At 35.9% G+C, this 26,253-nt stretch overlaps 1 protein-coding gene across 6 annotated transcripts in view; it reads right to left on the bottom strand.

Annotated features, from left to right (window-relative positions):
• Positions 1 to 26,253, bottom strand: part of CACNA2D3 (calcium voltage-gated channel auxiliary subunit alpha2delta 3) — a 481,763-nt gene that overhangs the window by 373,217 nt on the left and 82,293 nt on the right. For all 6 annotated transcript variants that reach the window (XR_003927719.1, XR_003927720.1, XM_030043854.2 and 3 more), the window contains one exon: positions 1,239 to 1,355. Coding sequence is in view for 4 of the 6 variants with exons in the window: in XM_030043854.2 (XP_029899714.1) it covers positions 1,239 to 1,355 (117 nt within the window). In the remaining 2 variants the exon portion in view is untranslated. The remainder of the gene's footprint in view (positions 1 to 1,238; positions 1,356 to 26,253) is intronic.

The following is a 26,253-nucleotide window of genomic DNA, read 5'->3' as shown; positions in this document are numbered from 1 at the left end:
CCAAGGAGTGAGGAGCAAGGAACACACACACATGGCTTCTGGAAGCTCTTACACACATCTTAAAGTACAGTTTTTCTCTGAAAAACAGACTGTAAAAATAGCATTGTGGGGTTCCATGTTTATTGTCTTTCTCTGCTTCCCTGCCAAGTGTGCTCAGTTTACAAACTGAAATATGTTTTACTTCACTGCCAGCCCAGAAAATTCCACCTCTAAAATGTAGCCAAATTCCTCCCTCCCTTTTGCACCATAACAAATAATAGACGGCTGAAGGCAAAATTTTGTCTACAGTTACACAAATAGAGTCCCTGTCCTTGGGTGATGCCTTCAGCTCCACAGTTGAGACACAAAGACCTTCAACTCAATTGAGCAGACACATCTGGCTGAAATAGAGCAGCTGGTGGCAAATGGCATCACCACAACGTCCTGTTAGCTTGTTGATATAGGTGATGCAACAGGAACTGCTATTACAGGCAGTCACCTAAATTTCTAGCAAAGAATAATGCAAAATGAAAACTACGACAGGAAGACCTGTTATTCTTTAAGATATGCATGTTACAATGAACTCCTATTCAATATAGTAAAACACAGAAATCAGAACTTTTTCTTTTTTTTTTTAATGGTAAATCTAATCTAACGGGACTCCAATGCTACTACATTCTCTCAGAACAGAGATAAAAACAAAAAACAAAAAAAAAAACCAAACAAAAAAAGCCCACCCCACCCCACCAAAAGCTACAGATGCACGGAAAGCTCAATGTAGTTACTTAATGATCATTTATAAGTTGCCTTTAGAGTGATGTAGTACTTACTGCAATTAGAGGAATTTTGGATTTAGTCCTATTTGAGGTATCTGCATCTTTTTCTAGATTTGAACTAAAGGACAGTTATTGAACTTGGAAGATTTCCTGCAATAATATTTTTATAATAGTAAGCAGTGAAATTAAGTCTGCTTTGGTTTGATATTTTGAAATCTAACATTTTAACACACAACCATACGTAGTTATGTTTTACTGAACACAAGTGATACCTTAGAAACTTGTATGGGAAACTGGTAGTCCAAACCTCTTGCGTTTATCTATTGATGGTATAAATAATGTGTATCTATTATCTTGAACACTGATCCTAAAATACTTCTGAACACTTCAGCACCTTTAATTACTAGTACAACCTTCAGAGCAGAGCCTAAATTATATAGTTTTACAACATAGAATGAAATAGCAGATTGATCTGCTACTTACCCGTACAGCTTCGGACTTCTTATGAAACATTTCTTCCATATTCTTTGCTAATTTTTTCACAAGCTGAAGGCCATCAATTTCTTCTATTGCAACATCCTTCTCATATTCTTTGTATTTCTGGAAGAAAAAAATGAAAAAGAATCAGGGGAAAGTTATTCACAGTGAACCAGCTGAAATTTTGACAACTAATTATTAGTTTTGTATTACACTTTTGCTGACATTCTTCATTTATTTGATGTTTATTTGTGACAGAAGGCTGCTTTGTGCCAAGACACTGTCACAGGGATAGAACTGGGTTCGAACCAGAACTCCATTAAGAATACATAATAGAAATATTTATCTCATGCACTGTAGGAAAATGATGATTCCCCTTCACAGCGTTTAAATTACCCTCCCCGCAACTGAACAACAGCCAAAAAAAGTAGTAAAAAATCCTTATATCCCATCCAAAAATCATTTAAAAACAGTGATATGCTTGGCAATCCACTGTGCCTTAGCAACCTAGAATCCTCCTCCTTCTCAGCTAACTTCCTGTAGCTGTCTATTTCACAAGCTTTATACAATACTTATGTTATGAATACTTATACTACAAGCTTATCTAGACATTCTTAGCTGTCCATGCAAAGAAAACCATAAATAAGCCACATAAACATGAGCCTTTATCCAAATGCAAGCATAGAAGTATATTTTATACAATATGGATGAGCATTAACTTACGGTCTCTTTTCACAGTGTGAATAACTCTAAGACTGACTAAACACTAAAATTATATTCAAAGCAAATTTTATCCTCTATTTTCTGCACATCAACATTTTTGCTTTATCAGTGTTTGCGTGTAAGAATATAAAATTTAAAAAAGCATTTAATACTGAGAACATTCCTCTTTCCCATGTCATTCCACGATACCCTGTATTCTAAGAAGTGATGGCTTCCAGTCTAGTTATTGTTTATCTCTATCGAAAACATGTATGGCTGCAATGCACTAATCATTGCCCATTACCGAACCCTTAACCTATTCACATCATTGTACCTCCATGATACTGCGAGGACGATGAAAAGCATAGCTGGCTTATGCCAGCTTTAGCCCTATGTACAAAAATATCTTCCAAACCTCTAAAGCAGACTGTTAGGGCAACCCACTGCACAATACTTGAGTCAATAAAATGAGCTGGTATTATTAAAAATATTTATCATTAAAATTTGCCTATAGAATTATGATTATCTCCAAATCTTATATAACTCCAGAGAAAGAAGGAAGAATAAGGGCATCAAAAAAGTGGCTCAAATCACCTGGATGAACACTAAAATGATTAAAACAGCAAAAAGTCAGGCCTAGCCATGTCCTGGCTTGTGATGGAAGGAAGGAAGGAAGGAATCTATTGTAAGAGCATGCCTGTGCATATTGTACCCATTTCTTCTGACAAAACTAACTTTCAAGGCAAAGTAACACTTTGGACTTGCTTTAAACTTTATACTTCTCTGTAAAAACGTGTATGAATGTTTTAATAAGCAAATAATATTTGATAAAACATCATTTGCAGACAATTTCATAAGAAGGTTAAAAATACAAAGTTGTCGGTAAATATTTAGGACACTAAATCTTTTATATTCTGTAATAATTCCATTTTTCCACATTATTTCCTGTTATGAGGCTCTATTCTATCCAAGATATTAATGGTAGTCTAAGCAATCTAAAAAACCTCAAGCAGACCACCTGCATTTTGCTCCCTGGAGGCAGGAGGGGAGATCTGGTTTTTTTCCCCTTCTTGGTCTGCATTTAAATGCCATAAGCAGAGTTCTGATTTCAACTCTCTAAGTCCATTTATGCCATTACTAAACTCGCTACTCTCCACTCCAAAAATATTGATTTAGGATAGCACAGTGATTTGTCTAAAATAGAAGAAAAATTTTTTTTTTTTTTATTTACTGGAGAAAATACAAGAACACAGCAGACGAGCGGTAAATGTTATTGAAACAAATACTGTGATAAAATGTAGTAAATTAACAGTAAATTGAAAACATTCCCAGTTAATTAATGATGTCAAAGTCTGTCCACATCCCACAGGATTTGAAGCTTTGGAGAATTTAAAACAAATGAAACAAAATGCACTGCCATGAACAACTGTCGTATTTATTAAGTTAATAGATCAAGTACAAATTTGAATCACTTATTTCAAGCTGCACAGATCATGTTCAACATATCAAGTTCTGATAAAAATGGCTTCCTTCAGACTTGACCTTTGAGTTCTTAGAAAGTATTTTAAAATGCATCACTTCAAGAGACTGTTTTCAGGTCACCAGATTTATTGATTTAAGCTTTGCCATCACGCGAAGAAAACCAGGCAATTATTCACTGCATTTGTCTGAAAACTGAATGGTACAGTTGAAGTCAACAGATTTTCTAGGCACAGTGAATCATACCATATAGTCTATTAGGCTATTGTGAGAACACATTAAAAAGCCACACTTCTCAATTTTGAGTAACCGATGCTTTTGAAAATTAATAACTTGCACTCAAAATAGATGGGAATGATTTATGAACTGATAATTTATTATTTTATAATTATGCTAGTTCATAGTACATAAATTCATTTTTTTCCAAATTTAAATGCCAAAGTTCCAACCAAAAAAATGGGAGGAAACAGAAGATATTATTTAAGTTTTATTTGAGAAGACCACACATCTTGCATGGTGCATGTCTAGTCAATTGTTGGAAACCTCCAAGAACATTTGCAACAAACTAGGCGTATTTACTTGATCTGCAAGACCTTGGCAACCAAGAGGTTTACATAATAAGGGGTTTACATAATATGTATTTTACATTCAGTATTTCATTGCCATAAAAATACTTCTATTATTTTTTCAGCCGTCAGTGGAAGGTTCCAAAACAGGAGAAATTATGTGGTTGGAAAAAACACCAGCTGCTTTTAGTATCCTTGTGCTCTAGTGATTGTCTGGAGGGAAGAAGTGCCAGCTTTATCTGTGCATGTCTATACGCTTCCTCTTAGTACTCAATGTGCATTAGGCTGGGAATTTAGATTCAATCTAGAAAACAGTTGATTTTGTAATAACTATCAATGCAAGAAACTTGAATCACAGCAGATAGTGAAAAAAAAACCCAAAACCACAATAAAACTGCAACAAAGGACATCATTAATAATGGATTCTCTTCCTTTCACTGCAGAGGCTCTCTGAACTCCAGGCTCTCATCATTTCCCTACCACTAGATTTTTACATATTAAATTTGGTTTTAATTTAAATAAATTAGCTAAAACAGCAAAGACATAGTTGCTTTGAAATAAATTTGAAATAGTTTTTAAATGAAATTATTTATTTTATTTTAATGTCATTTTGAGAAAACAGCAGCATGCCATTATAGTTGCAGTTAAGCAAAATGCCATCATGGACAGTGGTGAAAAAAACCTAGCTTCTGGGCCATGCTGTCCTTCATATTTCCAGACTTGCAAACTACCTCATAGTATTGCTATTCTGAATGGCTCTTCCAAGCAATGCCTCAAATAGCCATTTCCCTCCACTGTTAAAAAGATGAAGTTGATAATAAAGTTTTTTGTTTTGTTTTAAAAAAAATAAATTATGAAACCCTCAATTTTTTCAATATTCTATAATTTTATTCCAGTAAGAGATAATGAAAAATCAGCATTTGTAACATATCCGGTAGTATATTTGTACTGTTATTAAAAGGAAAGAAAGCAGCCTTGACTTTGCTCTAAATAATTGACTTGCATATCAAAAGTGTATGAAAAGTTAAGAGTCACAGTTAGACATGTCTTTTGTTAAGTGGATTTCCAATTGTCTAGAAGATCAAGCAGATATGTCTGATTTGCTGCGTTATTAAAAAAAAAAAAAAAAAAAAAAAAACCACAACACTTGAAATGCTGATTCTTTCTGCTTGCAAAAATCAGCCTTTGGTAAGAAATTCTCCAGAGAGACAAGAACATTGATCATTTGAGAAAGCATACAAAAAATACATTATTTCTTCAGTGTCTGTTTTGCCAGGTCATTTCACGTAAGCGCCAGGGAAAGACAGACAGTACTTCACTGTCAGAACTTTTAACGCTTTTCATGGATTTAGGTGTGGGGTTTTTTTCTTGCATGGTAAATGATCATCTAGAAATAACATAGCAGAAAGCAATTGATACAAAACTCAGGTCTGAAGCATTTTATGCAATCCAAGTATTTGGCACTGAAACGTCGACAACAACAAACACAGACACCAACAAAACAAAAAACCAAAACCAAACAAAAAAAAACCCACACCAAAACCCATGCAGCTTGAGTGACCAAGGCAGGAAAAGACAAGCAAGACAACTTCAGAAAGATGCCATGTCAGCTACAGTTTGAATTTTTTCTCCTTGTTTTTTCTCCAAACAGAAACATAATCTTTGTGTTCCTGTTTTTATCTACTTCTATCAACTCCTACCAAGACAATTACCTTTATGCTGTATATAAAAATATTTCAAGTGTATAAACAGTCCTTAGTCTTTGGACAAGTCCGCGTGCTTTGTACATGTGCAGAACACTACAACCATTTATGACAAAAATTCTTCCCACTCCCTGGGATTTTCAGAGCCAGTAAATACCACTACCATCCTGATCAAAGAAAGGTTTTTACGCAACAGGAATTCTGTAATAATACTTTAAAAGGAATCTGTTGGTTTGTGTTGCATATCAGGAACTGATATACGCCTCTGAGATGTATTCATAGCTATAAGCTTGCATAGTTGTACATACTTTACAAATGTTGCTACTTGAGAGGTTTTGTCACACACATTAAATATATATGTGCATGTATAATTTTTTTGTTTTATAATGAAAAAGCAGAACCAGCATGCAAGTGAAAGATCAATTATTCATTCAATCTTTCCATTAAAAAAAAAGTATGTTTACTCCATGCCATCTGAAAAAAAAATAAAACCTCAACAAAAACCCAACAAAAAACCCCACACCAAAACCACTTTCAGATGTTCAAGTCTCAACATTGCAAATGTAAAATGAGATTACAGAAACATACACCTGTGAGTAAATCATCAACTTTTTATTTCAATTAATATCTATTGCCCAGTAGAAAGGCTGTGCTATGCATTGCTTTGAACCGTTTAAACTTGCTTCAGACACTCTGTCATACAAGTCCTAACAGTGACTCCCTTTGGCACAGAAGTGCTGGTTTGAAGGGCCATGTGAGTTAATTGGCTTATTAGAACTATTTTAATTCTATATTTGAGATGTCCTGACAATCAAATGTAATCAATGAGTCTGCAAGGCTGCAAAAATCTTACAGCTAATACAATTTGCAGCTCTTAATGTGGTTTCTTTAGTTACAAAGTCAAAAGCTATGTGAGTCTAAAACGGAGTTCTGTCTCAATTAATTCTTAACCCCCAAACCCATGGATTTCTTCACTAATGTTGGCTTTCCTACCCAAAGTAACCTTGTTTTTTTAGGTCAAGTTCTTCTAGAGCACAGGGATCAGAATGTTGATAATACACTACATTTGTATGCATCAAGAAAAAATGTTTTTTCTTTCACTAATCAATTCATTGCAATCTAAAAATAAAACTCACAATCATTTTTTTATGTTCTTCTCATTGAATAATGATTTTTTGTGTGTATGTTATTAACACTACTGCATAAAATCTAAAACAAGTAGCATTTATTCAGGGTGCTTTAAAAACACCTACTCCTTTTTACAGTTTGTGGTGTTTGTTTTAGTTTTAGTTATAAACCCCCAAACCTACAATTTATGTGGAGAAAACTGACAATGTAGTCACATTAGGTGTTGCCTTACACCATTAACAGTTGTGTCGCAATTAAAGGAGCTATGCACAGAGAAAGACTTTCCACTATTAGCAAAATACGGCTCTGAGCTTTTGAATAAAAAATAACAATATAAATTTTTCTTGATATAGAAAATCTGTCACATCATTTTATAAGACAATACTATTTTAAAACAATATCCATGTTAAAATTGATGGGACACAAAGAGTGAAAGTTCAAACCTTATGTGGCTCAAGCTCTTGCAGTGCTCTACCACACCAGCACACATCCCTCTGCACATGAGAGATAACAGAGCAATTCCTAGCAAAAGATTTAAAAAATATACAGCACAGCCTCTAACTGCTTCATTAGAAGTGAGGGGTCGCTAATTATGTATGTGCTGTTGGAATAAACCTGAATTTGAAGGCAAATAAAAAACAGTTTCCAGAATTCCATGTGCATGTGAGTGGGAATCTGAGCTTTTCCACTGAGCAGAAGGGTACTCAGATGGCACTACCACAGCAGAGATATCAAATACAGATGGTGCACTCCTCTGATAGACTCATCTGTGAATCTCTTCTTAGTAAAAGATTTTGTATTTTCCCATTATCACATTGACCCTATGGTGGTGTGGGTTTTTTTAAACTAGAGTGCTGCCATTATGTTGTTGTTATGTGGTCCTCCTTACTCTAAAATGCATTCAGTGGAGCAAATTTAAAGGCCTTAACAAAATAAGCAATAGTAAGAGTTGTTTTTATTTTGTTGTTGATAGCTGGCGAGTATCTATGATAATCTCCATTCTGCACGTGAGGATATTGAGACCACATAAATTCAGTGACATGCCCAATGTCACACAACAGTTCAAAATTATGAAGAGAACAAGCTCTCTTGGTTACTCTTCCAGTGCCCTGCCCAATAGACCACAGATAACTTTGCTTGCTTCAGCTTCATCTGCATGGAAAGATGAGTCACAATGGCATACTTCTCCTCACCTTGACATTAGAGAACTCCTTGATAATTGGGAGTTTGTGTTACACCACATTACACACTCCTATTAACCTTTACTGAACCTCTTTGTGTTGATGAAATCCATCAGCGATGACCAGTGTGATGGCACGCTCATTTTCTTCTCTGCAGAGAAATTTTTATTCACTTCATCAAATGACTCCAAGGAGCTCTACATTAGCCTGTCACATTTTGACTCTTGCCGCACCCTGGTGTCCGAGGAACCCCGGTTGCCTCAAACTCCCGTTTAGTTACTTTATAAAATACACTTTGAAATGCAAAATATTGAAATATTGGTTGCATGCTATTTTAATATGATTAGCTACTCAAAGCTGTACGTGAGATATTACAGCCAAAGATCAGCTATCCTGGGAAATTTGTTATCATCAGCAGACTTGACAAGGATAGTTACTGCTTTCCTTGCAAAATAATTTACACACAATGTAAGTATTGTACAGTCATTGCAAGGACACTATATCCCCAGCATATTTAATCTTTACAAAGATATTTACTTCTGACCTATTTTTACCTCATTGCTACATGCAAGCGCTACAAAACCAAACCAATTAAAGCATTAAGCTGAATGGTAATCAAAACCAAACCAACCAACCCAATTCCTGATTTAGCAATATTCCTCTGTCCTGTCTGTGAAACGTGTCCACACAAGATATCTCCTCAAACCTTTGCACAACTAGATATGTATAGGTATACCATGTAAACAGCAATAATGGGAAGAGTCTTGCATATACACCTGGTTAAAACAGGTGAGCTAGTGTGGAAAGATACAGGCTACTCTACAATATAGAGTATTTCTCAACACAAATAAAATTTAAAAGCAGCAGTCACATCGGTGATGCATAAATTATAATATTCTCTAAAAAATAAAAAAAGATAAGGAAACACACTCCAGCCATTTCAAACACTTGCCCTCTAAGACTAATACAGTATTGCAATTTTTACTTGAAGTCCACCACGAAAAATGGGTGATCCAAATAACAACCTAGTTAGGGGATCTAACTCCACGCAGTCAAACAGAGGTCAGGAATACACTCCCATCTTTCCCTCTAAGAGAGTTGCTTTGGGTCAGGGCTAACCAGAGTAACAAAAAACAACTGAGAAAGTTTGCCTTGCTGCTGCCTCCAGCATCTAGTGGCAGAGGCCAAGGGGACTTTGGACTCTTTTGCAGAAGAGTGCCAGCTCACCATCTTTCCTGACTATAAATTCCATCGTATTGAAAATGGTTGAAAAAGCAAATTACTGTCTTGTAAATTCTTTTAGACATGTGAAAGATCTTCACAGGCCAGCATGGGTGTTTTAAGAGCCATGGCTATTAAAGTCTAAGCAAGTCTATTAAAAACTGCTTTAGAAATATATTTCACAGAAGCTATCTATGTAATGATACATACCTTTGCTTCTATTTTAGAAGAGAACATAAAGCCCCTCATGTAAACCAAAAAAGAACATTCCGGAACTGCCCTGAAGACTCCTTTTTTCATAAAGGCATACTTGATGCTCTTGAAAACTCACTACAGTATTTCACATGAACTGCTTTAAACAATGAACAAAAACCCCATCGGTATAAATCTGCAGAATCACAATATGACCCAGAGGGTGTGTTCATCCAAGGCAAAGCCATCACTATATTTTCAGGTGAAAGGAAGTATATTAGGAGCATGTACATCTAATCTGCTCCTCACAAAAGTTTGAAGAAATGTGAGAATGCAGTCCTTTCATCCTGGATAGTTATTCTGAGTCACTGAAGATTCAGAAGTAGGGAACCTGACAACTTACTATTTTCACCAATTTCTCAGCTGAGATGAGATACTACAGCATTTTCTTTTGTACACCAAAGTGCATTGGTCTTCTCTGAAAGCCTTTATGGTTACTGGAAACAAGGACAACCAAAAGAGACAGCTTGCTTTGTGCCGTAAAGTCACAGGATACACCCACAAACTAATTCTTTCAATCAGACTTTCTTTATAATGTTTTTTCGTATTACGCTTCCTTTTATCACTGTGTGTTTCTCTCTCCCTCCTTATTGTTCCGCTTCTGTGGACCTATGCCTGCCTTACACCCAGCTGTTGTTCTGCGTTTCAGTATTTCTATATATCTTTATTAGACAACGCTTATTTTCCATCCCAGAAAAACTAGACAACTGCCTCCCCACCTTCCACGGTTGCCCCTAAATGAGCAATAAAATAAAATGAGCAACAAAGCAAGCTACAGACAAAGTGGAGCAGAGACACAAAAACTGAAGAGCATTCAGAAGACAAACCTTTGCTTAGCAATAGCCGTGTCTTGTGACAAGATTTAAAAGCACTGCTCATTTAGAATAGCTAATGCTTATTGTTCCTCAGAAAAAGAAACGTGTGGTCTTATCTCCTTGGGACACAAACTCTGTTCGCAACTTGCAACCTTCTCTATAACTAACATTCATCAGCTTGGGTAATACTTCTAAATCTTTACCCTTTCCATTGGGTTGGATGTTCAACATTTAAATGGGCTTTATTTCATTGTTTGTCACTATGAAGGACATGGCATTGATCCCTACTGCTATATCTCATCATTGCACTTTTCTGTCTCCACCTGATAAAAGTATTTATATTGATTTAGGGTTTTAGACAGGTATCGGAACACTGTGTATCAAAGTGGACTTGTAGAACAAGAAAAAGCATAACATCGAAATACCTGAACTCAGGCACCTAAATTTAGGCTTCCAGTTCTTCATTTCATCACTGAACATGAAAAATGATTTTATTTTCAAAAATCTAAATTCCCCTCAGTCACATCACATCAAAGCCAGCAATGTCAGTATGTTCCCAGCATCTCTGAAAATCAGACCACCTGCATGTGGTCTGTGTGCAGATGTCTTGACAAGAATTCATCAGACTAACCATAAAAAAAAAAAAAGAAAAAAAAAAGAAAAAAAAAGATTTGGAAACCAAACTGTAGTATTTGGCACTGCCTGGAAGTGTGAAAACACATTTGTGTTTTTGCCACATAAGCTAATGCTTTTCACTTTCATGTGTGATTGTCAGTCACTTACAGAACTTCACATGAAACAGCATAGAATGACTAGCCTTTCTGCACATTCAGGTACAGTAGTATATCCACCATGATTTCTTTCAATGCCTCATAAAACAAGCTGGTAAATACACAAGGAAATACAAAGGGTTAAAATGTGATTGCCAAACCATGTCCAATCCAATATTTGATAACTGCCTTTAAAAGACTGTAGTATGATATAAACTAATGCCCTTTACAACTGAACTTGCCCAGATCTTTCTCTCTTTGGACCATTTAGCTATAATGCATTTATTCTTAGACTGGCATCTGAAATAGTGACATGCTGCTAGCTCCCAATATGGTTTTTTTTCCCCCTCAAAGTGTTTTCTCTCTCGCACTTTTAAAAAAGAAGCTTGAAACCTAGTTAAGAAAAAGCCCTCTGCATAAAACAATGAACACATCAAAACCAGAACCAGAGCTCTGTTTGTAGCTCTTGCTTTGGTTTTTTAAATGAAAATTGGATTAATAATCTACAGAATAATAGCCTTTGTATCATATCATATCCACACTACACCATAAGCAAGTATTCCAAAACATCACTGCAAAGAGTAAATAAACACACTGAGCAATTTAAAATTTTGCAGAGGGGGGTGAAGAATATCAGCCTCAATCTCAGTCCTTATTTTCCCCTGAAACTGAAAACACAAGACATTTCATTAAAGTGTACATAGCTCCCTAATGATATCGCCTTCATCAAAATGTATGTCAAAAACTAACCAGATTCAGACCCTCTACTCAGAAATTTGTATTGTCTTATGCCTGTATTACAGTCTTGTCTTTTTTGTGTCTCACAAAAAAACAAAAAAACCACACACACACACAAAAAAAAAAAAAAAAAAAAAAAAAACCCACACAAAAAAAAACCCACAAAAACAGCCAAACAAGAAAATAAGTTGACTACTTAAGGGTAGATTTATTTTTGTGTACTTACATGTCAGTATTTGATCAGATTGGAAACATTTCAACAAATCATCAGTTTAGTGCTGGTTTTGCAAAATTAAAAAACTTTGGCCCAAATTTAACCAAATTAAATTTGAACCAAACCTATTTCCAGTTAAAGTGTAGGGCACATTCTTCTTCTATTATTTACAGAGGTTTCTACATGCATTAAGTTGTATCATACATCCACAAACATGGAGATGCTTATTCAGCTTTTCTCTGATTCTCAAAGGGCTAGAAAGTTTTTGTAATTTAGGAATTCATTACATTACCAACAGAGTTTGTCTCACAAAAAAAATAGAGCACATTACACATAGCACCACGATAGGTCATCACTGTAGCATATAGAAATAAACCATTTAACTCGAGAGTCTATAATAGAATGCATAAACTAATACATTTGTCAGAAAAAGTACGGAGCTTTTGTACTAGAAAGGACCCAGCAACAGCTTTGTTTTGCTTGGTCAATAAACCACTATTAATGATAATGTATCTATGAATTAAAGATGCATCAATCTGCATAGCAGAGAATAGAAGCTATGAATAATAGCCAAATCAATACTATGAAGCTGTAAAGAATACGGTGTGCTCTCCTTCAGGCTAATGGTAATTAATTTACTTTTGCTCCCTTCACACATGAAAGGAAGCTAGTAGAAGAACACTTTAATGACATAGAAGTTGTTAATTAGAAAAAGAACACATACTGTTATCTCCTTTCTGTATCTTTTCTGTTCATATGCTTCCAGCACTTTAAAAATATTACTTTATTTTTTGTAATAAAAACACTACAAGAAAACAGCTTGTGTTTTAGGAGCATATGCTTATACTGGCTGATATTTTCAAGTACTACAATTTGAAAGTTTGCTTCTTAAAGAAAAGATCTTGTTCTAGTTGGGATGTTCATTAGTATAAACAGCCAATGTCTAAAATCACATTTCTGCAACACAAATACTCTACTAGGGAATATATGTATAGAAGTGTTTTATGTCGTTCGTTATACCGTAAAGAAAACCTCAGCACTGAAAAATTATGTTTGCTTATGTTGAGGCTTATTTTACTTGATTCAAGTCTACTAGTTAGTTAAATAATGCCTTTTTTACAGTTAAAAAAAGACCAGGTTTAAATGATCAGCATCTAGTGGAGGCATCCCCTTCTTCGGAAAAAAAAAAAAAGATTTGGTGGTCCTGTTATTTTGAGAGACTGGCCCTAGACCAACAAGCCTGTAGAAGACGAAGCAAGATAAAGCTACTGGTTCTCTGGTTTTAAAATTCTGAAGAACAGAATTTTAATATTCATTGTGTTTGAATTCTTTTAGGTACTTTTTGCACAAAGTAAACTTTAAATTGCTACAATTAACAGTACCTTTTATACAAAGACATCAAAATTAAAGTTTCCATTTTTAAAATATATTCTTCATGATAATGTTCAGCAAACTGCCATCAGCAGACTGCTACTATTTCATTGCTTAATAAAAAACCAGAATTTTGCTAAACCTCAGAACATCAAAGCAAGCTGCCTGAATCACAGGCTATTGCTAGTCAATCTATTGATAAAATTCCTCTCAGCTCACCACAAAGCAATGACCTTCTTGGTGAACTCCATTCAAGCCTCTAAGACAGCAGAGTAATTAACATATATTTAAGTTAAAATCATAAGTGGTCCTATTGAAGCAGGCAGAAAAAGTCAGCACTTAAAGCTATCTGCGTGTGAATTAGGGTCCCAGTGGTCATTTCTGACTCTCAACACATCCTGATGTAGTTTTGCTAAACTCATGTCATCAAGCACAAAAAAAGCTAACTTCTGAGACTTGAGCTTGACCTTTGGTTGTTTACCAGCAACTGTGTAAAAGAGTCATAACGTAGGGTCACATCTCCATCTTGTGAGCTTTTTAGAAAAGTTTTGCTGGGAAAGAACATAATGCACATAACCAAGGGCAGAATACTCTCAATTTCCAGCACCAGATTTTGTCATGTTAACCTACTGAAAAATTATAATAATTATTTAGATTCTTGTCAAACTCTACCCTGCAATGTAAATATCCAGAATTTCCTTGCAGGTTTCCTCTTTTCACAGAATTACAATTTGTCCCTCATTATTACAAATGTACAAAGAACAGTGTACATCAATAAAATATAATTGTGGCAACTGGACATTCTGTTTGCATTTGGAGGTACGGCAGAGCCTGTGCTGCATGCACAGGACTGCCAGAGGCATACATCTGTTTGTGCAGTTCTAGTTCAGTAGTTTAAGGAATGAAGTATCACCTCATTACAGAACTGCCATGTATGAGTGAATTTGTGGAGCTTGCCCTCCTCACAGTGAGACAGTTCTAATCTCCGTGCAAACCACAGTGGCAGCACAGAGATGAAGTGTTAAGCTTATCAGGCCTCATCTGTACCATCACCTACTTAGTTAAGCCCAGGCCATCCATTTCTCTGTCATTTCTTTGTTCCTGAGGTGCCTGAATGCATAATAGCCACTAGTGAAAGATGCAAGATATCTTTAAGACTTCACAAGAACACCACCTACTTTTTTTTTTAAAAACACAAACTGGAAACAATTCAGGAGCACCGTTTTAATCATAGGTTGCACTGCCTGCATTTTTTCTTACACTAGAATTCTACCTTGTACTATCACAACATAACATGTTACAATAAAGCTATTCATTTATTTTATATTAACTTTCAATGTTTGCATAGAAATTCCTAACTCTGAAAAAGCCTACATTCCTATTACAGTATAACAGTTAGGAAGGGTTCTGGTAATTGAAAATCTTATGGCATAATAAAAACAAATTTGTATTCAAACATTCTTTTGGGGCATTGTCAAGCAAATCGAGAGTTTTGTTTCAATCACAAAACAAGGATTGTTCTTCAGTGGCTTTAAAAAAGGCATCAAAAAAGGTTGCCTTTAATTCATTCAAAATAAAGTTCCCTTTTAACCATTTGCTTTTAGTAACACAATTCTGCTTTCAAGATCATGATACCTTATGGATTTTTATTTCAAGAATAAGGTCCAAAACTTTACACACGAGCAACTGCACCCACAAGATATCCTAAATGCTTGGCAGGAAAAAACATGAAGTGGCCTCTAGCGAAGCACTGAGGTAGGTAGAAGACTTGTCCTCAGATAAGAGTCATTCTGCTGTTTTGGGAGCAGCTGGGCCAAAACAGTAAGCTCTTGGTGAGATGTGTGGCCACAAGAGACTCCTCTTCCTAAGCACTTTCTAGAGCCAGGGGACCGACATGGACTAACCTCTAAGGTTCCTAGTCACCAAATGAAGGAGACTCTTCCTCTCTCCCCCAACTATGGTGGAAGGACAAGGAAACCAGTTTGATTAGGCTAGTTCGCAAGACCTGCCCACCACGTCTCCTTCTGGTTTAACACGTCTTCCAGATTGCTGTTATGAGATGGGGAACCAAAAGAACCTTAGTAGATATAGTAGATATATGAATGTAGATAGGAATTGTTTAATAATTATCTAGCTTATAATGAAGTTAAAGAAGTTTCAATAGAGGTAGACATGGCCCAAGGGGATGAGAAGTGATGTTTAACGTTTGCATTGTTGAAGCTGACTGGGACAGGAGATAGTCCCTGATAAGAAGCAGCAGTGACTCCAAGAACCAGCCAAGACCGACCTTCTGATTTGGACAAATGCCAAGGGACAACTGAGTCTGCGCAGAGACAGAAGGTTAAGAGTTCACCGTGAAGAAGACATACAGCCTTCATCTTCACGACCACCAGACGACCACCATAAGGAGGCACTGCGCAAGCGCAGTTGAGAGGAGACTATGGAAATAACTTCCTAGAGCTAATTTTAATATGAAGCGGGGATAGGTAATGCCTATGTATAGGCGTATTGCGAAACTATGTATTTGTAACACTTGACTGTATAAATTTAAAGTGAACTGCCAAGTCAGGCACGCACGACTTTGGTGGGACTACCCCCCGTGCTGCCCAGCACCGAATAAACATACCTACTTTACAATCTCACTGATTGTGGAGTCTGTTTCCGCACGTCAGTTACAGGTGTACAAGTACTACTGAGGGACGCACATGAGGAGCCACTGATGCCATTCCAGACCCAACGTCACTGATAGCTATCGACCACAAACAGGGAAAAGCGCTGTTACAGTTGTGTTCAGCCTCTGTGGCACAGGGAATACACAAGCAGCATGTTGCTTATCCCCACATAGCCCTGTACAAACAATGCGGCAGCATTCTGGTCAAATTACCTATCGTGTACACCAGAATTCAACTAAAGGGATTTTGAAAAAGGAAAAAGTCCTTTTGCAGGAACAGCCCAAGCCTGCATGCAACACTTCACTAATGCATATCTACAGAGCCTGTAAGGATTCCTGAGCATTATTTATGCTTTAAATGTACCGACGGTGCCATCTTGCATCTCTAGGTGTCTCTAGAACACCCTAATCAGGCCTAAGTTGAAAGACGCCTTAGTTGAAGTGGGAATGTTTTCCAGCCTTTAAAACAAACAAAAAAATGCACTGTTCATAATCAGCAATTTGCTTTTGGCTCAGTCTTCAAAATTTCCCTGTTCCAACTGGAGATTAAAAGTCAAACCAGAAGAATACTACCAATCACTTCATCATTAGCTCCTTGCAAGTCAGAAAAATAAAATTATACATTTATAAGAGAGAAAGAAAAAGAGGGAACATTTATTGCAGTAAATTAGATAATTTTGCAATAACAGCTTACATTAAAGAATGTTAATTTGATTCCTGTCAGTTTTACAGCTTTCTGTCAATAGCGCATTTGAAAAAAAGTCAGGGAGTAAGCATGCAAATATTCCAATCACACTCCAGCCCATTTACGTCCTTGCTTCAAACGAAGAGGTTTTGGTGATAGCTTTAGAAGAGATGTGTGATTGATGGAAGCTCATTCCCAAAACAACGAATAGAAAATTGCATGAACTCACTTGCTTAACTATCTGAAAATCCAAGCTTAGGTGTCACAAGGTGTGAAATAGTATACACTACACAAAAAGCCACTAGGAGGCCTGACAAGACGACATTACTAGATAAAACAGTGGAGCAGAAATTGAAGAAGATGCAGGATTTCTAAACATGCTCTTTCTAATCTCTGGTACTCACTATTAGAAGCAAAAACGTGCTTCAAGCAAACTAACCTTTTATCATATATTCATGCTTTCCAGTAAAAAGTAACAATCAGTTACCAGATTTAGAGCTCTTTGATGACCCTGATAGCTGGGAAAATATCCTCCACTATACATTAGAATCTCCTGCCAACACAGACTGAGGATACCCAAGTTACCGCTGTGTATTTTTGAAGAGTGACTCACTTCACCATAAACTGCGTATTTCACAATTACTGGTTAAAGAAATCACCCGTCCTCTATCACTTTTAGTAAACCATTAACATCCCACTAAGAATGATTATTTTCTTCTCCCCATCTGGTTCTGCTGACCCAGTGTGTAAGATTACCCTCTGGAAAAGAAAAGCCACAGGGACAGAATGAGGCATGTTTCTGGGAGGCCCTCATAAAAGTCTCTGGTTACTGTGGGATGACAAGAGGAGAAGTGCCAAAGCACACAACAGCACAGCTGACAGGAAGATAATGTCCCGATGCAACTGTTCCTGGATATTTTACTGTTATTGCTTCTGTAATCCTCATCTCTTTGTTCCATTAATTAGCATGCAGCGGCTATAATCCTGCCCAGAAAAAGTCTTTGTTCCTAGGTAATAATTTCACTAACAAGCAGAAACATTTTACAAATTTTATAACAACAAATGAGTCAAGGTCATAATCAGCTGGTCATCTTTGTCTTTCCTTGGAACTCTTCAGTAAGCCAATTTCTAAATAATATCAGTTAGCTACTAACAGCATATGAAAGGATCAATAAATTCAGAAAAGATATCTGATTCCATGACTCTTAGAGCTTAAGTTTTGTATACTGTCCATAAAAATGTAGTAGTTCTTTTCTGGTTTAAGAAGTTGGAGGTGGCTTTAAAGGCCATATACGGACAAAAAGAAAGGATAAGTGGTCCTCTTTTTTGCACAGTACACTAAGAGTCAAAACAAAGCACTTGCTAAATGACAATTGGGAAGACAACACAAATCTTCTAAGCACTGCAGCAGTCTTCTGATGGAATTATTTTAATTTTTCTGTGTCTTCATTTCCTCATTCGTAGAACAAATTAAACTTGTCTTACAGGAATAGTTTGATGCTGAAATTTCTATCATTCATCAATATCCTTGTGTAGAAAGGATGTATAAATATTTAAAATTATTACTCATTCATTCACTAAAACATTTACAAAGATCTTCTGAAGATGTTTGAACTTAAGATCTTCTGAAATAGTTTAAGAGGGCCAGGTACTAGCATATCTCACAGAGCAAACTGAATAAGAATGAATAAAGAACCAAAAGTACCGTCGAATTTATTTCTACCCCAGCAGGATATCTTAACGAACCAGAAATTGAAGCTGTATCTGAAAATCGAGTTCCCTTTAAAGTATTTTGGTAAATAAAAGACTAGTTTTTTTCCTAAAACAGCACACACACATTAGATATACAATATTTAAGATTTACTTAATATTTCTATTTCTTTCCCAATAATTTGTAGTAAGCATGTTTAGACTCCTAATTATTCACTGTTCTTCCAGTTACTGGTCCTGGCTTGTCACCCTTTACCAGGGCTGACTTGCCAAAAAAATCCCATGTTATTCCAGGCTTAGTTTCACAAGTTGCATTTGAAGAAATCATCATTTTGCTCTATAATAAAATATCTTCTAGACGGGCAGCATATACTTATGCTTCATTTTTTTGTCTTGAATATAAAACTTCTAATTCTTTAAAATGAGACCTACATAATAAATCAAGTCTGATGTCAACTGCCCCTCTACAGAGGCTTTAAATTTTAGAATGCTGAACTGTCATGTTATTAATAATTTCTTCAGAATTCAGCTTTCATCTTGCATATATATTGAGAGAGAGAATAAATATATCGGAACTATGTTTTGTAGTTCAAATATTGCTGAGATAAACACGATCTGTCTAGTTTCAGGCAATGGCTACAGTAAATAATAAAATGTTCTGTAATATTAGGGGACAGGAACAGAAGTCTCACAGACAGCATAAAAAGTCTTACTATTTAAGCTTAAAGACATTTTGAAAAATCAGTTATTTTATCAATAAATACAATTTAATAATAGTCAAATAGACTGTGCAGAAGCAGCTTTTTAACTCCTTTGTTATTGGAGAGCAACTATGGAAAAGTTAAGATTTTAGTTTTGCGGTAAAATTAGCATAAGTGAAATTTGGGGTTATAATCAAGGCTGTATTCTTAGAGGAAGAATGGTCTGGTGGTTGAGATATTAACCTTGGACTTGAAGGAATTGGGCTCAGGTCCCTGCTCTGCCACAGAGTTTTGCATAACCTTGAATTAGTCACTTAATTCGTCAGTGCTTCACTTCTCAAGGTATTCAGCAAGGATAATAATATTTCCATAGTCAGCTTCACCTTGCTCTTAGGCTTAGTCTTGCAAATTAGGCAGAAAATAAAATCTGTGAAAAGCCCCCAGTAGTCTAGCCCCCAGAACAATTTCTTTCAGGACTGAGAATTAGTTTCTGTTCTGAAGACTTGGCATCATGCATGAAGTTTGCATGGTGCAACCCCGAACACCATCAAAAATCCTAGGAACTACAATAATAAAACAGTGAATAGCAGCAGCATTCCAACAATAACATTTGTATCACATATGCTGTATCTGCATAAAAGGCAAAGGCTTATTACATCAGTTGCTAAAAAAACCCCTAGCTAGCTAACTTCAAACGTAATATAAAAAGTCAAAAGACAAATAAATATTTGGGGCTTTAATATATTACTGTATTTTCAGTACACATATTCTCTTTGTGTATGTGTTTAAAAAGTGAAAAGAATAATTTTGAGTAAAACTTGAATCTGATGGAATAAAATGTACATAATTCACATACAAGGAAGATATACACCGACTAAGAAGCAACACTCCTTATGTAGCAAGAGCACAAAATACCTGTCATTCTGAAGTACTGTGATACATTCAAACAAACATAAAAAATTCTTTGCGTGTTTATCTAGCATGAAATGTTCATGCACATAATCAGTTACTCAGTTTGTAAAAATAGTTATCCACTTCTTTAGCATATGGTAAATATCTATCATGAAGCATCACAAGGACATTTTATCACTTAAAAATAAAAACAATAGTTTTCAATATAAATGCCCTATTTTTATTTCCCCCATCAACAAAGAACTCTTAAGAAATGCATTGCATAAACATATTTTTCCACCACTGCTTAATTGAAAACTGCACAACCCCACAAGAAATAGAGGTTCAAATAATTGCAGTTAGAATCACAAAACACTTATTCTCTATTTAGATTCCATAAAATCATGCACATATCAAGCTAAAAGCTTTTATCAAACACAACGTCAAAGAATTTAAGCTGACTGATGAGCAATCAAACTTTGGACATTTAAAAATGACAACACTAAAAACATGCCAACTATAGCTTAGACGTTAGTTTGCAGTAGTCTGAAAACGAAAGCTATTACTGTTCCTATCCATAAGCTTGTAAAAGAGAACACGCACGAGAACGCTCACACTGTCCTAAGATCAGAAGATGTAGAGGGGCACTATTTAAAATGGGAAAGGAGGTGAGGTTCACGTGTTAAGAAAGAAAATCACACGAATTTGGAATTATTGAGCTTGAACTGGAATTAATTCCTCTTCTGGGCTCCAGTGATGGAGCATCACAAACCACCCAAGCTTTGCATTTGAAGTTTATGTCATCAGCAGAACTCCTCAGTGGAATTATGGGTCTGTAATTCACAATTGTCACTATTTATTCTATACATTATGGTTGCCTGAATTTCATTTGCACAAAGAATGCACTCACGCACTCATTACCCCTGGACCATTATGTACTTGCATAAATCATCATTTCTTTTCTTCTAAAGCAGAGTGTGCAATCCATCCCGACGGAGAAACAATAAAATCTAACTGCATAAGCAATTTTCTTGTATGTCAGTTTTCTCTAGTCCAAAAATAATACAGAGAGAGTTCTACACAAACTATTTGCTTCTCCTACAAGTTCCCACTCAGAAATACAAAATGTCTAGCTATACTCAGTTTCTTGGAAATTATAATAAATAAACCAAATGAGGACATATTCTACCAAAACAAACCACAATGTTAACAGATCAAACTCTTTTATTAACCGCAGGTAAAAACCACTGTGAAGATGAGGTACAAAGGTAAAGCTAATGTTATTAAAACAGCTTGAAAGAAACCATGACTTTACTAACCTGTTTCATAATGCTAACATGGAGGGAGAGGGGAAAGAACAAGAAAAAAAAAAAAATTATTTAATTAGCCTAAAAAAAATTTCTTGGGTAGGAGTCGATGAATCTTTTTTTAGAGGGTTTTTTTTTCCCCATAAAACTGGAGGGAATTGCTTAATGCATTTAAGATGCAAGTGTTCCAAATCATTTTAAACTCAAAGAAATTTGCATACAGCATATGATACATTCCTGCAAACGCTCCTTCACCTACTTGATCAAACTGACATCAGCACAGCTCCTACTTGTGCAAATAATACTCACAGGAGTAGGAACTGCCAGACTGAGATCTTAAATTTAAAAGCATATATAAACAGCATGAAATAAAGAGTCCAAAACACTGTGAAAGTAGTATGAAATATAAGAATCTGTAATTCAAGCAGTGACAAAAATCAGACTTATATATGATACAAATGCAATATAATACAAAGAGCAAAATATTACTACAACTAAATAAATGCTGTGAGTGGTCTAACATAAAGCCTCAAAACCTGCAGAGGTACTGCAGCAAAACAGTACTTTATAGCACTTCAGAGGAGTAACAGGAATGTTTGATATTGCTTTTGTTTGATAAACATATTTATATTTTATCTACCCCATTTGAAGTTTTTACTTACTGCAGCTTACAGAAAAGGTGAGAGGTTTCAAAATACAGTTATCCTACAATGTCTTATAACCAGAGGACAATTCTGTATTTCTGCTGAGGCTGAAGGCATACTAAACAGTACCTTGATGTGATTGTTGTCATTGGTTTCTATTAATTTAAAAATACAGCACTGTAAGAATCCCTCACTGCATTACGTATTTTGCCTTTGTGTTCTATTTAATCAAAACATAAAAAATCACTTTTATCACTATTTTAAGAGCTTATCCAACAATTACAAATCGCTGGTGAAGATCTTTTTTTCTTTTTTTTCAGGAACTGATACTGTACTTCCCACTCCTACAGTGGCTCCAATACTCACACTGGCAATTTTGTTTGAGGACTGCAAATCCAAACCAGTCCTCTCCTTGAAAAACCACTGAAAATACAGATTCATAAAATTCTAGCTTGAAAATTCAGTCATCTGTATACAGACACTCATCTATATTTACTATATGAAGTATTGATCCAGATCCAAAGAATTGACTACATTTTATTGTGACAATTTGGTGACCATGCCTGCTCAATAAATCTGCCACTGAAATTTTTTTGTTGGAAACAAGTTCATGCACAGGCATGATGGCTGCTTTTCAAAACATAACAACCAGGTTCATTTCCACATATAGTTTGTTTATAAGTTTCCTCAAATTTCCAGTGTAAATTGTCCATATCATGCACCAAGTCTTCATGTTTTCCACTCCAAAAAAGGAGAAATGGTGAAGTCTTGGGTTTGAACCATTTTTAAAACTACAGATACAAAATACATTACTATACTAGAACCTGCTGCACTATTACTTTCAGCTCTGATACCAAGTACACAAAAGAATTAAAAGTTTTCAACTTACGTAGAGTGGAACACTGGGCTATATGTGTTACATTCGGCTATACACATACAAATCAACTGAATCCAGGAATATCCAATGGTAAACTGGATTAGGAGGGGAAAAAAAAAAAAATACCTCAAGATACTTCTGTGGCATAGAGCTTTTTCATTCTATCGTGACTCCCGCAGCTGTGGGGAGCTGACTGGGCTCCACTTCACCCTTACTGCATCTGCGGCTGTCTCGGTAGCTGTCCCCCCTGCATGGGTCCACCTCGCATGCAAAGGAAGCGCTGACAACGCTCCAAGCAGGTCTGCCGGTGAGAACTCGTGGCAGCAGGACAGCTATGTCCCTACTGTCTTGATGGATCACACCAAGGTGAGGAGCCCTCATCCCTGGATCAGTTTCTGGGGAGCGGTGCACAGCCGGGCCGTTCGTGCCCCGACAGGCACTAAGTCCCTTCTGCATTTGTGCTACACTTGCTCTCGGCTCCGTCGCTCCCGACACATTATTACTCTCTATTAGCTCTGACTCAGGAAAATAAAACAGGAATTTTCTAGCATAAAGCTGAGGGTGTGTCCTGAATGCCTTTGAGCATATGGGAACATCTGAGCACAGGCGACCTGCTGTGACACCTTTGAGGACCTCCTCAGCGGAGGGACTCTGTCTCAGCACAGTACACACAGTCTACAGCACTCCTGGATGGGATCCTACAGCAAGCTAGTGCCCACAATTCATCTTGCAGAGAACAAGTTGGTTGCTCTCAAAGACAGCCCAAAAATAAAGATCTGGAACAAAACAGGGAGCAAACCGAATTCAAAGCGTAGACAGACCTAATGTCAGCACAACACACCAGCGTCCATTAGATTTTATAGAGTTAACATATTCAATTACTTCAGCAAGCACCCCAGCTTGTCTGTTTTTCAAAATTAAGTCACTTTAGCCTTATTCCCAAAATGCTCTAAGAATAGAGGCATAGAGAAAGAAAAAAGTAATTCCTACTTATACACTAAGCTTTAGGCAGACAGGCAATTCTCAGCTGCCAGTGGGTATTTTGTGGCCATGTCAGATGAATAACCAGTACCTGTGTGAGACAGATTTAGGACAGTTGACTCAAGCGAATGAAAGCAGAATTTTGATCCATTTTTCTAACAAGTTTTAATCATACAATGCATTATATATGCCTACATTTATATTATCCAGGATTAAAGCACAAATAAGGAAAGAAACTACAATTTCTGAAAACTAGCATACACATGCAGGGATGCGGGTTTTTTAGAAAAAAGTGTTTTCCAATTCCAAAACAGACAAACGTAATCCTCCAATCTGCTAATCCGATCAAAGCAGTAATATACTGAGCACTCGCTACTTCAAATATGGCTGTTGGGAATGGAGACAAATTTCTAGTTCTAAAGCCAGCATTAGGTTCAGTTTCAATAACGCACTCAAGTTTCATAACCGTACCAGATCCAGAGTGTCAATAGCCACAAAACCCCCTCTGTTTAAGTATTTCCCACTCAGTAGTATTCAGCTGTGTGGGTTTTTTTACAGCTACTTCCTTCCTTTATTTCTTTAAATTATCTTGCTCTGAGTAGGCAGTCTGTTACACAAGAAAGGAAAATTCCCATTGTGCATCAAAGTGCAAAATGGACTTCAGATGTAGTATTACCATATGAGAGAAAAAGAAGCCAAAGTACACCTGGCAAAGCTCTCAGACAGAAAGACTCTTTTTTTTCTTTCTTCTTTGATTTATCAATTTGCTCTGAACAGTACAGAATAAAACAACATATCTCACAATTTCAGTTTCACATAATATGTTCATTATGGACATATTTTAAACAGATAAATATGTAGCCTTCCCTATAGGAGAGATATGAAAAGTTAGTTAAGTAAAAGTAAGAATCAATGACTATTTAAGCCTACAAAAAGTTGGGAGATTTATCACGTGAAATTTACATAAATGTTTTCCTGGTAATAATTGTATTAACACTAGCTACAAATGATAACAGAATTTTTACATAGCAAACGGCCATTAAATAAATGGAAGTTTTAAAGCTGATTTCAAGAAAAAAAAAAAAAACACCAAAAACATATGAAGGTAAATAGGTTAGCCTGTCAAGGCTCAGAAAATAGCAAGCTCTGTTTTTATCATGTCTAAATTTGTTTTGATTTTTCAATTCTTACTAAGCCATAGCCAGCTTTTGTTAATATATATCAACATATAGTAGCAAACTAATACAATTTTTTTGTTTTTAAAAGAATATTGAAAAAACCCCAGAACCCTGTATAAAAGAGAAACTAGAAGTAGTAAACTAGCTGTGTACACTGTTCAAATACAAGACCCACCAAAAGTGAGCATCTCAAAGAATTTCAACAAGAAAACTTATTTCTGCCATTCAGAAATGGAAAGCATTACTTGAAATTCAAGCAGGGGGATATGTTCTCTGCCCAGAAAATTTTCATCTCAGGTGAAGCTGTCCAGACTGAAGATAAATAGCTGTTATCTATATCTTTGGGGCAACAACAATATACTTCAGAATGCTTGGTCCTACATACCTATTACTCTGCCCTGCAACCCTCCCTCCTTTGATCTCTAAAGGCAAACCATGTACTTTGATTTTCTTTTTCTACTTCGTGTAGCTGATATTTCTTTCCTACGTGAAACTAGAGTTGCAAGACATTTATCAAGTAAGCAAGCTTTTGAATTTCTTCTCCTTACAATTTAATAACACAAGCTAAAAATCAATACATGTAGAAACAGTCTTAGAACTGAAAGTGACTGAGGGTGTATTATATTTGATACCATAGATAAAATAAAACTTGAGTGATCACAGAGCACATACCATAATAGCAACAAAGCAGACAGGATTATGGTAATTAAGAAGTAGATCAATAGAATATCTGTTATATTTTGGAAAGTCAGCAAGTAGCAATTCTTTGAGTTTCTGACCGAGAGAACAGTCTGATACATTTTTTTGTCACCCAGGCATAATCTATCTTCAGGAAAGAGTTTCGTTGCGTATTTAGCCTAGGGATGATTTAAAGATAAATGTTAGATTTCAGTGAGTTCATTGCAAAAAACAATTTCAAGGAACCAGCCAAAGCTCAACAAAAAATAATGAACTTCATAAAAAGAGAGTTGGGTGTTTAGGGGGAGGGTGTGGGTTTTTTCTTTTTTTTTTTTTTTTTTTTTTTTTTAATTCATGGAAGCACAAAAGCAGGTGATTAATTTGTGTGTGCACTTCTTTAGGAGAAAGCATGATTTTTGTTAGATATATACACTTGAAATTGTATAGCGAAATACAAAAATCAATTTAATTTCAAAAGTTTTGTCTCAAGATATAATTGAAGTAAGATGCTTGCTGACTGTTGCAGCACAACTACAGGAGAAGAAGAGAGAGCAAAGT

This window comes from Aquila chrysaetos, chromosome 20 (assembly GCF_900496995.4).
Source record: "Aquila chrysaetos chrysaetos chromosome 20, bAquChr1.4, whole genome shotgun sequence".
In the NCBI taxonomy this organism is placed as follows: domain Eukaryota; kingdom Metazoa; phylum Chordata; class Aves; order Accipitriformes; family Accipitridae; genus Aquila; species Aquila chrysaetos.
Note: the sequence above shows the minus strand (reverse complement) of the source record. Positions and strands in the feature narration are given on the sequence as shown.